Source organism: Chelon labrosus (assembly GCF_963514085.1).
Source record: "Chelon labrosus genome assembly, chromosome: 1".
Classification (NCBI taxonomy): Eukaryota; Metazoa; Chordata; class Actinopteri; order Mugiliformes; family Mugilidae; genus Chelon; species Chelon labrosus.
This window is the reverse complement of record NC_140337.1, coordinates 16,055,964-16,071,070: the sequence shown is the minus strand read 5'-3', so window position 1 is coordinate 16,071,070 and position 15,107 is coordinate 16,055,964. Positions and strand designations below refer to the sequence as shown.

General features: G+C 42.3%; 1 protein-coding gene across 1 annotated transcript in view; it reads left to right on the top strand.

Moving 5' to 3' along the window:
- pcxb (pyruvate carboxylase b) overlaps positions 1-15,107 on the top strand; it is a 307,177-nt gene that overhangs the window by 277,184 nt on the left and 14,886 nt on the right. The window contains exons 22-24 of the mRNA XM_084546125.1: positions 6,879-7,058; positions 11,524-11,698; positions 12,638-12,711. Coding sequence (XP_084402251.1) covers positions 6,879-7,058; positions 11,524-11,698; positions 12,638-12,711 — 429 coding nt within the window. The remainder of the gene's footprint in view (positions 1-6,878; positions 7,059-11,523; positions 11,699-12,637; positions 12,712-15,107) is intronic.

The following is a 15,107-nucleotide window of genomic DNA, read 5'->3' as shown; positions in this document are numbered from 1 at the left end:
TAGTATTTGACATTGCACTACTCCAGTCTTAGATGTAGTAATCCTGAGTCCATGTGAACTTTCATCAGAGAGAGAAAAAGGAATATAGATAAGTCCTCCACATAGAACAAGGGGTGCACAGGAACTGAGATAAGAACAGTGGCACTGCAGGATGCGGTGGACGGATCAGACCAGACAGAGGTGTGGCTGATGGCATATCCAGTTGGTAATTTTAGGACTGATTCGCTCTGCTCCATCAAGATGTCAAAGCGAGCTGGTATTCTTTTTTTTTTTTTTTTTTTTGTCAAAAGCAGCGAAGAAGAATGAAAGAATTAGGTCGTTGTCGCATTGTGGTGTTTATTCAGTCATGTTTCCACCCATTCACCAACTGACGGATTAATTGATCCATTCATCAGCCGCTTGTGGTGCAGTGTCTTCACAGTTTTAAGTATGAATCTGTTATCACTGTGAACTCCAACAGTGCCCTGAGGATAAAATGGCAAAAAGCATAAAAAACCCAACAACACAGTTTGAAGTAGATGGGAACAATGGTGGTGAAGAGACGTGGGAAACGCATATGCAGACAGAGATTCTTTCGTTTATTGAGGAGATCGTTTTGTTGGCCGAACTTTTTTTTTTTTTTTTGCAGAGTCCTTTAAAAAAAAGCAGTTTAAACTGAGGCTACCTTTCAAAAGTGAACATGAATCCTATAGCTACCACCGGACAGCCTGAAGTACCACAGCTCTTCTGTGTTATATATTTAAATATCTTTCATGTATCATATATATTTAACAGCTGAGGTGTGTGAAATAAAAAGGATCGCTGGTTCACTTCAAGATGGAAACACTAAACTCACAACAGGACTTTGCTGTCAGGAAAAGTTGAGAGTAACATGCCGTCACGTATGCTGCACCCTTTTGTTGCTAGCAGGCTGTTCGTCGTATCGTCTCCCTGGTCATGTTAACTTCTGCCCTTGCACACAAACACAGCGTTGTAATATCATCTGAGCAGCATGACGTCAAATCTGACAACACATCTTTGCTAGAGAATACAAGTAATGGCATCTTTTCTAGTTCTACTTCCTGTTTTTTCCTCTTTTCCCCTTCCCTCGGTTCCTTTTCTTTCTCACTCAGCTACATCTGTTGCGACAGGAGCTCGTCAATATAAGGAGGACACGTTGTATATGTATCTGTGTGTTCTTGTCCTCCTCCTTTACCTCACCAACCAACTCTGTCACTTTCCTTTTTTGCAATTACAGGCACGTATCCACTCACCTCCACACTCTCAAAACACACACACAGTCTCTTATACTTGGAGGTGGAGCACCTCCTTGTATTGCCTGTGGGGCTGCAGATGTCTACCGCAGTTGTCTGTTTGCCTCCGTCTCTCCTCCCCTTGGTTAATCTGTCCATCCCTTTCTTTTTCCCTGCCTCTTACTCTTTCTGTCACTCTCTTCATCATCCTGCCTGGCGTCCCTCCCCACTCTCCCTCTCCAGTTTCGTCTCTTCCTTCATCATTCCCTCCCACCATCCCTCATTTCGATTAGACTTCTTTCATGTATCCCTAATCTTTCTATCATTTCTCTCCTCCTCCTCCTCCTCCCCCTCTCTGAGCCTCTCGTTATCGCTCCTCTCTCCTGTCTCCTCCTCTCCTGACAGGTACCATTCTTCACTCTTGCTCCTGGCTTGGCTAAAATTATAGAGTGTGCATTTTGTTGTATTTGCTTCCTCTGTCTCACGCACTCTCACAGATGCGCACACGCCGTCCCGCATGATATAATCCTTTGCCCATTAGGGGAGTTCAGGTTTGGATAGAGTTGCTTTTTAAAACAGATTTGAGCAAAATACACCGACACAGGACACAGAGGCGTACTACACACAATGCTTTCACACACACACAAACACAATCACAATCGTGCCACGGCTCCAGATTTGTGCTTTTAGGAGTGTGGAGCCACGCAGGACCACTTAGTGAGAGCTGTACATTACTGAAAGTGAGAAAGATGGACAGGAGGCAGACAGGGAGCGGCGTAAGATAAAGGAACACGGAGGTGGAATGGGTCGGGTGAGACGATGACAGGCCCAGCTCAGATCAGTCTGCATTAGTTAGTGTGGAGCAGATAGGTGGCTTCACATATGCCTGGAGGGTTGTCAGCATATGTTTTATGTTTAGCCATGCCACACTGTGACTTGGTGGGAGCTGGTCAGTCAGTCCACCAACACAACTACTGAAGGGTTCACCATGAACTTGTAAATTTGAAATGCAAGGATGAAGCCTGAAGGCTTTTTTAGAGTACTGCGGCACATAGACGCCATAACCTATGCACGTAGCCGATGCAAGCCATTTACACTTGTGCACTCGTCAGTGTGGCTCGCTCTGTAAAAACGCCACCCAAACGCTAGTCAGTGCTGTGTCTTTTTTACCAGTCAGGTTAATTTTTGTTTCCACTTCCTGCTTCATATTCAACAATAGCAACTGAAACTTTCGCCAAAGACGAGTCGTACAAATGATTGTATCTCTGAACCTCCTCAGTTAATCTTTCCTCAATGTCTTCCATCTTTATTGATCCAAATCAATCAATTAGAAAATTGCAGAGATGACAAAACACGGTGGAAACACGCTTCTAGCAAGGGGACCAATCAGAGCTCTTGCGGCGCATAGTTTCATTTCTGAGGAGGTGCACGCAGCGCTAGGGTCTGCGTATACTTTGCGCTGTCACCGTAGCTACAGTGTCAAATATTGGCTGGTACTGGAGTTATTCCACAGTATCTGCTGTTTTAACTGACTTGTATATATATATTATGTTCAGTGTATGTGCAACTTTACACAGCATAAAATAATTAATAAAATAAAACAATAAAATCTTTTTACATTTATTGCTGCAGCCAACAAAATAATTTAACATTTTTAATATTTGACCACCTTTTATTCTAACAGTGACATCTTGATATTATTACAATTATTACTTGCGACTGATTGTTTTTTTTCCTGTAAAAATATTTGACGATCATTTACAGCAGTCCAGTGAAAAGCCTAAAGGACAGAACTGTGAACTACTGACGAAATGGCTCAATCTATCAGTATGAATCAGGGCTCAGCTTCACACAAGAGCAGAGGAAATCAGATTTTTCTAACTCGACCAGGATGCAATTTACCTCACGCCTCGTCTGGAAATATAGAAAAGCTCACACATCAAATGGTGTACATAGTGCATTGAGGACTGAAAATATGATTTCCTGTGTGTGGAGCACCCAGAGAGAGTTGGAGGTGGGTGATTCATCGACAGAGATTGATAATAAGAGTAAAACTCTTGATGCTACTGTGGCTCAAGGAAAAGAAAATATTTGGCAGACGGACTGGAGGAGAAAAGCATCGGAACGGGATGAAGTTGATTCATGACGGAGTAAAAAGCTAACATCCTGGCTTTTAGTGTGAAGACAGAAGGTAGCAGTTAAGATAGTGAGAGAGGGATGGAGTAAGACTGATGGTTCATGCAGAAGGATCATAAAGGAAAGTGTAACGATCTGACTTTTTCTTCATAACTGTGAAGTGAAATTATGAGAAAAATGGACTCCAGAGACGGAGAGACAAAGGGAACAATAGAAAAAAAGGAGGCAGAGTGAACGTAAACTAGGAATGCACCGTTTGAGATTCCAAGTAAATCATCAGTGGGCTTTTGTTCCGAAGCTATACTAAGTTAATGGCCTGTCCAGTGATTTCAGCAGCCCATTCAAATCCCTTAAATTCCTCAGTCCACAGTCATTCTGTAAATGCAGCGTATCATTATCTCCTCTATTCACAAACCAAATCGAACTGAGCTCTAGGTGTTGAGGCAGGGAAGTGCTGAAAAGAAGTGCACAGCAGGAAGTATTTCTTTCTTGCATCTTGCGGGGAGATGCAGTTATTAATTCTCGTCTGAATGTCCAAATGGTTGAGGCCTTTAACGGCCACTGTTAGCTGTTAAGAGATACAGCATCTCACTCTGGGAATGCAGTTTTCAAATAACTAGTGCCTGTTGTGTTCATGATTGTTTTTTTTCCTATGGTGTGTGTGGGTGTACTTCCCTAAAGTATTCTTATAAACACACAGCAGCACAGTTAGAGCCAAAGACAATTATATATTATGTACAGATTACACTTGGTATGCAGGTGACCTTAGAGGTGACATGCAAAATGTAGTTTTTCATTGTTTTCCCTGGCTCTAGAGACTTAGTAAAGACATCCCCTCCATTCTTTCCTTTCTCCATCCATCAAAAAGATTGTGTCTAAATGAGCCATCCAGGTGTGCATCCCATAGGAAGTCATCAGGGAACCTAAACCCAACCGGCTCAGATGTACAGTATATGGCTGCGTTGGTTGACATGTGTTTCTGGCGACTGTTTCTAATAGTGGTTGAATGATTGAAGCACATCTGTTGTGTAGGTGGTCTTTAATGAGACCCAGGAATGAGGCCAAATGCGCCCTAGACCACCTCCTCCAAATGTGCTCAGAGATCGAATCTCACAGATGCGTCCTAGTTGTGTCCACACCTGGACTTTAAGCTGGTCACTTGTGATTGGCTTCCCCTGGGACGGATGTTAAAGGGGAACTACTGTTTTTTCACAACCTGGACCTTATTTCTGGCATAAAATACGATTGGTTACTCACCCAAATAACTTTTGTCATTTGCACTTGTTTAGGAAATAATTAATATTTAGATCCGTGTATATCCATATACTGGGAGTGACTGGGGCACCGAGACGCAGCCTCTAAATAACGCATTATCTGCGGCGAAACTCGTTCATTTCACCAATATTGTGTTATCGTACGCTAGTGCTATTCCCTGTTGAGTCCAGAGTTACCTGTTATCATCATCCGGGGTCTGTAGATTGACCTACAGACCCCGGATGTTGTCTTCTGACCTGGACAATGTCATCTCTGAGCGGCGCGCGCACCTGCGACAGCCGGCTTGTTTACCTGTAATTTGCTACTGCTATGGTTCGTTCACAACCTCAGAATCAGAAAACTATTCAGCCATGTTGCATAAAACTAACAGTAACAAATTACAGGTAAACAAGCCGCACGGGGTGCGGACAGCGCTCAGAGATGAGAGGTATTTAGGTCAATCTACAGACCCCAGATGATGATAACAGCTAACTCCGGACCCAACAGGGAATAGCATTAGCGTATCATAACAAAATATTGGCGAAATGAACGGGTTTCGGCAGATAATGTGTTATTTAGAGGCTGCGTCTTGGTGCCCTGTCACTCCCACCATATGGATATACGCTGATCTAATTATTAATTATTTCCTAAATGAGTGCAAATGACACCAAACTAATATGGGTGAGTAAACAACCGTATTTTATGCTAGAAATAAGGTCCAGGTTGTAAAAAACAGTAATGCAAGGTCTGAATGAGGCCAAAGATGCAAACATGGTAGCATTAGCTATTTGAGAGGTATTTTGAACTGAAACATGAAACATCTGGGGACATGTGAGACTTACAGTAGATAAACTTATTATAGAGCTTTACAACATGGAGCCTTTTAAAGTGTAGCATTTCATCCTTGATACTGTTGTTTTCACGCTGTGTTCAACGAGGTGGTGGGCAGCTTTGTCTTCTCTAAAGGCCAAATAATCTTACACAAACACACACGAGTTAGACTGTGAGGGCTGTTGAAAGAAAACAAGAGATCGCCAGAGCACAGCTATCCTAACATGCTCCCAAACCCCAGAAGAATAAAGTAGTCCCAGAAGGATGCGTGTGCCTCATGTCTCTGTAATTATGGCATCGCATCTCTAAGAAATAAGTGCCTAGTTCATTGTTGGGGAAGTCTTTGTAAAATATCAACTTGATCTATCCCCTCTCTCTGTATATCTCTCCACAAAATAGAGACTGGAACAAAAATAGTCATCTTGTAGAGCGTGGGCCCACTCTGGTCTCTGAGCATCAACACTTAACCACAACCTATGTGGGTCTCGGTTTGCAAGCACCAACATGTGATAATAGTTTGGTATTTTGAAAATGTTCCTCCTGTACAAACATTTTAGGACTAAGCATGAGTACAAACAGAAAGTTGCTGGGTCATATTAATTAACCTCCTTCTCCCTTTAATGGGTTGACTTGGTAGAAATCAACCAAAAGCCTTAAATCCGTGTCTCGACTCATTACAACAGAAAAGTAACGTGTGCAATTGATCATTTGCATCAGTGTCCTGTTTGCAGTCAAACAAAAAAAAAAGAGAGACTCCACTTATCACCATTATGCTAATAGGGATCGCTATTAACATAATGATATGCCATTATAAATAATGAAAGAATGAATACATGTGATTTTAATGACTGTTTTCTGCACTCTTTCCTCTTCCCCTTCATTTTCAGGTACACTCTGTTTCCACTGGGGAAGACCTGTGTTGTTTAGTTCATGGCTGCTAAATCAAATGATTAAAGAGACTATAGATGTAAACATCCTTTCTCTTTCTCTGGGCCACTCAGTGCTTAATCCCTGTAGGCGACGTCTTCATTAAACCAAAGACTGTTGTCACCACTTTCTGGGAGGAATCATTGTGGATATCAAAAACTGCACAGCAGGAACTCACTTAGAAATATAGTGCAGACAGACAGCTGCTCAATTACACCTTTAGTATTATACTGAATATATTCTGGGTCAGTTCTTGTTCTTCTCTGTTTGCCGGAGTGGAAGGGCTGTGATCACATACCAGAGAGAAATAATAGCACCTCTCCTTGTCCTAAGCAAATTGAGATAACGCCTATGTGCATCAGCTGCGCTCTATCTTGTGCTCGGCCGGTGGTAAAATTACTGATGGCCACAGTGTTTGTTCATCTCTTCCTCTGAGAACCGATTTAATACCGGCTTTAACAAATGCTACTGGTACTCACAGATCTGTCTCGTTCTCAGGTGACTCCCTCTTCAAAGATTGTGGGCGACCTGGCCCAGTTCATGGTGCAGAACGATCTGACCAGGGCCGAGGTGGAGGAGAGGGCGGACGAGTTGTCCTTCCCCCTGTCTGTGGTCGAGTTCCTGCAGGGATACATCGGGATACCACACGGAGGATTCCCTGAGCCTTTCAGGTCTAAGGTAAGATCTGATGATTATTAAAATCGCCTTCACATGTACTTGGATGAGTACAGCCGCCAAAATAACAACTCTGTCATGCCTTCCCACCCCCCCACCCCACCCCCCAGTTTCTCTGTTTATACACCTTGTACCACAAAGCACATACCAGAGCGCCTGTTCAAAGATGCATGTACAAGCAAGTTCCAAGTTCTGTCACATGGTTGGTTATGTCTGACAGTTCTGTGTCCCTGGGAGAACGTGAAGGAAAAACTGTGGTATTGCTCTGTCCTCTTTTGTTTCTTTACTTCCATCTACTGCTCCCGTCTCCTCTCTTCACAGCTGCAAACAGCGAGGTAGAGACTCTCATGTGAATCACGGGAAGTCTCCTCGAGAGAGCTGCATGAAGACACACACACACTCATGTGAAAAAAGCCAAATGTGTCACATTCGCCCCAACCGCTGTCTGACGCGTTGGCACACTTGACATTCCCCAAAAAACAGGGTTGACAGCGTTTTTAAGAATATTTTTAAGGAAGGAGAAGAAAGAGGGTGGCTTTTTTTTACCCTGCATGCTAACATTCACAGATGTTGAGCCTTTCATGATCCCTCCTCAGTGACCTGTCTGGATAAAATGTGAAATATCGGGTGCAAGATCATGCCCCCGCTTTTGGAAAGGTCACCCTTTATTTCTCCATGTGTTAAGCCTGTGGCAAGAAGCAAGAAATTTGTTCTCGCTCTTAGGGCTGCAAGGCCTCCGGGGAAGTCCTCATAGGCCCCTCCCACTGCAGCATAGATCACACGCGCTAAGCATTGCGGGACACGTGGGAGACGGACGACTGGAGGCACTTATTATTTTTGGATGTCGGCCTTTGACAACCGTGTCCATCGGATCACGCTGTTTATTGAGGATGCACCCACTGACAGTTGCCGATCTCTAACTAGGAGAGATTAGCAGTCACACTATTAGCTAGCATTTAACCACACCCACTTCCAATTTCTGACCAATCACAGAATAGTTGCCGGACACGATACGAGAAAAAAAATTCTGTCTGGTTGACGTGTCAAGAACAAGCTGCGAGAACTCCCAAACGAGAACAAACTTCTTGCTTCTCGCAGCGTATGTATCGGCCTTTACAGTTTTATCTGTCGCAACAGATTTGCACACATACCTGTTGCCGTATCTTTCTCTTTTCGCTCTGTTCATTGCTTTAAGACCCATCAGTTTATCTGTGTAGTCACCCGACTCTCCACTTACTGTTTATTTGTTTGTCTCTGTGAAACGAACTCCTGTCCTCCCCTATCTCCTTACTCCGGGAGATAGCATCATCAAATGTTTGTCATTTAACCTCACGAGCAGTCCCTCCCTCCTTCCCTCCCTCCCTCCCGTTGCCGGTTACTGATCGTTTTAAAATCCTGCAGCATTTTGAAATCAGGCTGCATCACTGCACACGTAAGGAGAAACTTCTTCTCTTTAATCTCAAACTTGCACAAAACGAGGGAACATTACGCACCACCCCGTAACGGCCTCACATTACCAAATCATTTAAGCTGAACCCTCGTCGGGGCAAGGACCAGACAGGACAGGCAGTGAGTGTGGGGATAAATCGGCCTGGAACTCCTGCAGTCTGAGCACAGACTTGATTAACCTACACGTCCCTTTTGTTCTATTTTTGAATATAGCACAGGAGTCATCTCTATTGAATAAATAAGAGGGGGAGCAGCTTTTGTGCTCATTCAAATCCTCAGCTTTGATTCTTTCTGTTATTTTCATCATCATCTGAATATTTCACGCTGTGAGGCGATGCACACACGCGAATGCTAAAGTTCACACTTTGTCTCCTGAACTTTTTCCTCTCCTCTCTGACGTGCATTGTAGAGGAGGATATTTGTATTCCAACTCTTTGGCGACCACCATTCATTATTAAACAATGTGTCGGAGTCACAGATTGCATTATTGTGGGTATGCTGACTAAATCCTCAACACATTATAAACTGCTGCCAGCTTCTCATCTTTGCCAGAGAAGCCAGACTATTCCTCTAAATCTCTGCTACAGATATTCATACCCCGACAAGCCACACTCGATATTTAATGCACAAACACCGAGGGCTTGTCTGGCTCACAGCTTACTGAAGAAGTCAGTCTCTCCGTCCCTGTGATTGAGTTAAACAATAACCTTCAGATCCCTAAATTCATAGAATCAATAGTCTTTCCTTTCGCAGTGTTTGCATGTGTGGATAAATCACATAAATTTCACGTTGCCTCTTCAGAAACTAGAGTATAAATCCAAGTAATTTATATCTTTACATGTCAGACAGATTTTAATATGTTTGACTTTTTTAATAATGTATCCAGAAGGCTGTTTTTTCCCCCAACTGTATCGACAACACTAAAGTTTAAAACTCAAATGGATGGAAGAAGAAATAAAAATAAATCAAGTCCGACTTGAAACATCACACATCACCCAGTGTTTACCCCACAAGGGCAACAAAAAATGCACTCAAGGAATGTATTTATTCAAACCTGAGAGAAACATTCAGATTACGTGGTTATTAGGAGCCGCTATTTTCCCATTTAACAGATTATCCACACCACCCGTATGAATATGATTGAAAATTCCTTCTGGTCAGGGCCAATTTGTTCTGATTGAGGCGGTTACGTGATGCGTTTTTATTGTGATTGGGTTATTATTCTGATTATTAGCGGAACACAATGCGTCCATGTCGACGTAGCCAATTACTCTTATTTATTGCTGCCTGCTGAATTTGTTTATCTTACTCCAGTGTGTCCAGTGCGTAGCTATTACTGCCGCGTCTAACCTGATTAGTTCACGCATATGTGGAATAAATAAATGCACCATTCATACTGTTGCATGCACCACAGCGCTGCAGCTGAAGGTTATATTTGCATGCTAGCTGCATAAAAGACGTTTCTTTAAGGGGGCTTTAATTAGTTGGTGAACAGTCATTCCAGTAATTATGTCGCATGAATTCATTTCACAGGCTCTCATAAAGATGTCTGCATACATGGGGAACTTTATTTGTTTCAAGTCCAGAGTGGTGATTGAGTTCTGTCCAACCTATTTGGGCCGTGGGTTCGGACGGGGCCAAGGGAGCCGGGGTTGAGGGAAAGAAAGTCCATTAAAGAAATAAGATTAGTGTTAAAAATTCAGCACTTCCCTCGGAGCAGAATGCTTGAAAAGGAAAAGGAAAGTGGAAAAACCAGTGACCATAAAAAAGAAAGAGTGGAATTGTGTTTGTTGTGGGGTTTCAGAAGAAATGAGGAGAAGGCGCAAATAACCTTAGAGGAAGAGTTCCCTCTATTTGTTACTACTCGGCCACTAGCACTAGCTGTCTGCGTCTCACACTTCAACAATCAGTTTAGGTGTAAGACATCCTCGGAGGAGACAATGCTAATGAGCAGGGACTCCAGTGAGCCTGCCATCTTTGAAGTGTCTTCCTGTCACGCACGCACACAAATGAGTCAGCTATCTGTGAACTGTTAGCTCTGTGACTAATAGCATTGCACCGGGCCCTTTGTCTGGAGATTTCCTCAAGGCTCACACACATGCACCCATGCATATGACAATACTGTGAAGATATGAAAGCGCAAGCTAGTAAATGGCAGTGCGAACAACTGATGACAAACGCAGCATTTATTAATATTATGCTCAGTATGTACGCACACAGGGGACAATTGATCACTTGAAGGTTTAATTTGATGCACATGGCGCTGCTTAAAGTGTAAATGAGAGAAAACGCGCAGTGATTACCAATAGCATATGAGCTTAGAGTCATTTAAACAAAGCTTCATATTTCCTGACTGAAAGCTGAACTGTATGGACATCCTTCTCTTCTCTGGGCCTTCATTTGATCTGTCGTCAAAGCTCACAGACATCTGCGAAGGTTTAACAGGTTGCTCCTCATTACAGCGGCCTTCAGGTGGACTCCCTGCATCTACAATAATCTCTTCACCAGACATTGTCATTAGCATCAGATCAATTGCCTCTACAAGTCGTGTCAGATACTAGCAACTGTGTGAGCAGATAAAGTGTCCCGTCATTAGTCTCACTGCAGCATCCTCTCTCTGCACTATTCTTCCTCTGAGTCCTTCTTTTTACCTTTTCTAATGGAAATCATGGATGTTGTGTCACATGTTAACACCGCACTCAAGTGTGCCGGGCAGATGGAAATCCCTGCGCGGCTTAAAACTGTTGAATGACAATTTAAAAACAACTTGCATCCATAAGTTTCAAAGCTTCTTTGTCTTCAAACATCTCGCTGTGTAATTTAGTGCTTTGACAGGTCCCAGCTTTTATCCACATTATAGCTGTGAAGTACAATGTGAAGGTTTAACCGTCCATTTAGTCATCTAATTCGTCTCTGCTTCCCATGGGGAAGGAGACGAGATCCTGAAAGACTGTGACTTCCTGCAAAAACTCTTCCTGACTTCCTTTTCTCTTTTTTTTTTTTAAACCTCCAACACCAGGTGCTGAAGTCCCTTCCCCGCATTGAAGGCCGTCCCGGTGCCTCTCTGCCCCCTATGGACTTCAAAGCCCTGGAGGAGGGGCTCCGAGCTGCACACGGAGACGAAATCACCCCCGAGGATGTGATGTCTGCGGCCATGTACCCAAAAGTGTTCCAGGAGTTCAAGGAATTTACATGTGAGTGATCACATGCCATCACTGAAACTGAATTCACATTGCTACATTAAACATGTCAGGGCTATGGTACTTGATCTCATCCTGTCACACACTTTGGCACCAATGATAAAGTTAAAGCATTCGGTAGAAGTGTTTTCTCTTGTTGAATGCCGCAGTTCAGGAGCGGTCAAATCTGACAGCTACTGACTGCAGGTTGAAGAACGTAGCAGCAGGTTGCAGGAGGAAGAGACTGATTTTGGATTTTGGAAAGAGGAATGAAACTTTACTAGAAGTTGTTGGAAGTCAGCTGCCTGGATTAACCCGAGCTGTGCTGCTGCTTTGAAGAGCAGGGCTCTGTTGGCTTTAAACTGGAAGTGGCCCTTTAATTAGTCGTTCTCTAATTCATTTTAAAACCACACTATCTGAACCTAATCTCCACCCAGTCTTATTTAAATACAGTTCTGATTTTAAACAATGTCCAAATCTGTACTTGGCTGAATTTACTTAAGATGGAGGTTACTTGAGTCACCGTGCTCCCAAATGTGTATCTCTAACTGCTGGTGCCACGGTAGAAAGAATTCACTGAGGCCACGTCTGTGTCTCAATCCCAAGGACACTGAGCTCCAATCTTACGATAAATCATTCCTCTGTAAATATTTTGAGCGACAAGCCGTTCCCACTTTGTGGGAAGTTACAGACAAGGACGTATATAGAACTAAAACTGTGCGTATAAAAGCGCCCAGCCAAGACGGACACTTTCAGAATTGGAGTGGCAGCACCAATCATTTTAACTCCACTCCATCGAGCTGTTCAACGAGTGTTTCTGCATAAATGAATGTTTGAGCCTCTGAGAATCCTCCAGCATGAGTTAATCTGACGAGGTTGATGTATTTAGAAGTGTAGACTCTGCATTGTTTAACAAGAAGCGAACTCCTGTTTCCATGTCTGGATTGTCTCCAGCTAACTTCGGCCCAGTGGACTGTCTCAACACCAGGCTGTTCCTGGATGGACCCAAGATTGCTGAGGAGTTCGAGGTACGCAACTCAAGACTGAACACGTTTCCCACAAATTAATAGTATCGGACTTCATGTTAAACATTTTTACTGAAGATTTGACGTACATTTTGTCAAAATCTGACATCTTTAATTTAGAAGGGAAATTATTAACAGTTGTCCATGAGGATAGGGGGGTTGCCAAATATATTAACTATCTGCAATTATCTCTCACTAATGTGTTTTCTGTCTGTAAACTGTACTTAATAGTGCATTAATAGCAACAGTCAGTTGTAGTTCTGGTTGTAATGACCATTAAGCTGTCTTTCGTAGCTGCCATTCTTTAATAGCAGTGTTTCCCATTAATTAACGATTTGGGCCCGCCATAGTCTCATTTGACCATTTAAAAAAAAAAAAAAAAAAAAAAATCATAAAAAAAAAAATAATAATAAATAAATAAATAAATAAATAAATGATGATGACAATAATAATAAACAGTATTTCACCATTTCTAATCACTGTCAGTCAGCCCATCCCGGTGTACTCGGTCTCTCCAGCCCGCGAGTGAGCGCACTCGCACTCACACACACATACACACGTATAGGTCACGCTGCATTGTCTGAGCTTTCCTGGCTGCACCTGGCGCTATCCAGTCATAAATCTGAGGACAGCAGGACGGCATTTGAAGAGAATTTGAGAATTTTTTGAGAAGAGAAACGACGAGATGATCTATGGCAGGGGTGCTCATTACGTCGATCGCGATCGACCGGTAGATCGCGAAGGTAGTGCGGGTAGATCGCGTGCCGCCGAATTTTTTTTTTTTTAGATGTTAGTCTAAAACATTTATCTGTTGCAACTCCAAAACAAACAGCAAGACAAATTTTCATCTTTATTTATTTTTACTTTATATTTGCAACATGCCCTCAGTTCAGCGGCACACATCCACAGCCACAAACTACTTCAACAACAACTCAACACTACCGTCTTTCTTAAAGAGACAGCGCTATATTTCTAAAGGTGCAGTGCACCAGTTTTTCTTGATAAAAATAAAAACAAAGATGGATAGAGCTTTTAACACTGTAGCACCAATTAATATGACAATTAATATGACTTATATATATATATATATATAAGCACCCTGCCACCACAGTCTCCTAAAATCCTGTGGGAAACACTGAATAGTATTGTAGCTCAGTGTGATATTTTATGTTTCACTGAAGAAGAGTAACGTATAAGCTGTAATATTTTAGTAGAATTAGAAGTTCACATTATTTAGGACCGCAGATGTCAGAGGATAAGCTGAAGGCTAGTTCCTTCAAACAGAATAAATATTTGGTCAGCACATTCACAAGGCCACAGCCAAGTGTAACGCAGGCTAAAGCTTGAACAAGGAACCATAAACTCACTGACACAGTGGCCAGTAGGGAATCTAGGGCTGCAACAAACAATTATTTAATCAGTAGATCTTTTTTTTTTTTTTTCTCATTTAATCTACCTCTCTGAGTAGTTGATGAATCCTTACTCTGGTTAACTTACTGATAAAGAAAACCCATAATCTCCTTATGGTTGTTTATTCACACAGTTCATTGCGAACCAGTTTTATTTATAGAGCATCTCTAACATTATAAATTGTCTCAGGACGTTTTGATGAACCCAGACTTGACATGAAATCTATGAATGAAGAAACTATTTTAAACTCTTACCTAATGATACTGTTAATCACAAAAAAATAAGATTTATGCAGCGTAGACCTACTTAGAAGATGTGCTGTGTACTATGTTCCCCCATTAATTAATTGCGTTGGTTGTAATTTAAAATGCAGCTGCAGAATCTTTTTGTATGTCCATATAGGCATGCACAATTTCAACCATTTCTTTTGCTGTCGTTTTGTTGTTCGAGGTCGGAAAGCTAGCAGATCTTCTCTGGTGCTTGTGTACAGCAGTGCTGTGGTGTGCCGTTTATATTTTACAAAGCATAAATCAGGTTTCTGGCTGTTTTCTAGTAAAATCTCCTTTTCATCTTGCCTAGCTGAGGGAGCTGCAATAATATGAATGAACGTAAACATTGTAAACATACTCCATGCAAAGTGTTTATGTAATCCGTGCATTGTTTCAGCCCTAATTCCATTCAAAGTTTTTCTTTGCGCGTTTTAGGAAGGCGGCTAAATGGCTCCGTTCTATTCACCACTAAGTGTACTTGCTATTATTACTGTCACTAATTCTACTAATACGTTTAACCCTAATATTAATTCATCTCATAATCCACTTTGCTCTTGAATTAATCCTGGCGTAGTAGTAGAGAAAGGCCGGTGTGAGATGGAAATGATTTTTTCCATCACTGCAGATGGCAGAGGGTTCATGCAGTTTGGTGCCGAGTCACAGTGAAGTGCAGATAACACAGTGGGGAGGAAAAAGATATTAACACTTTATCAAGGGAGC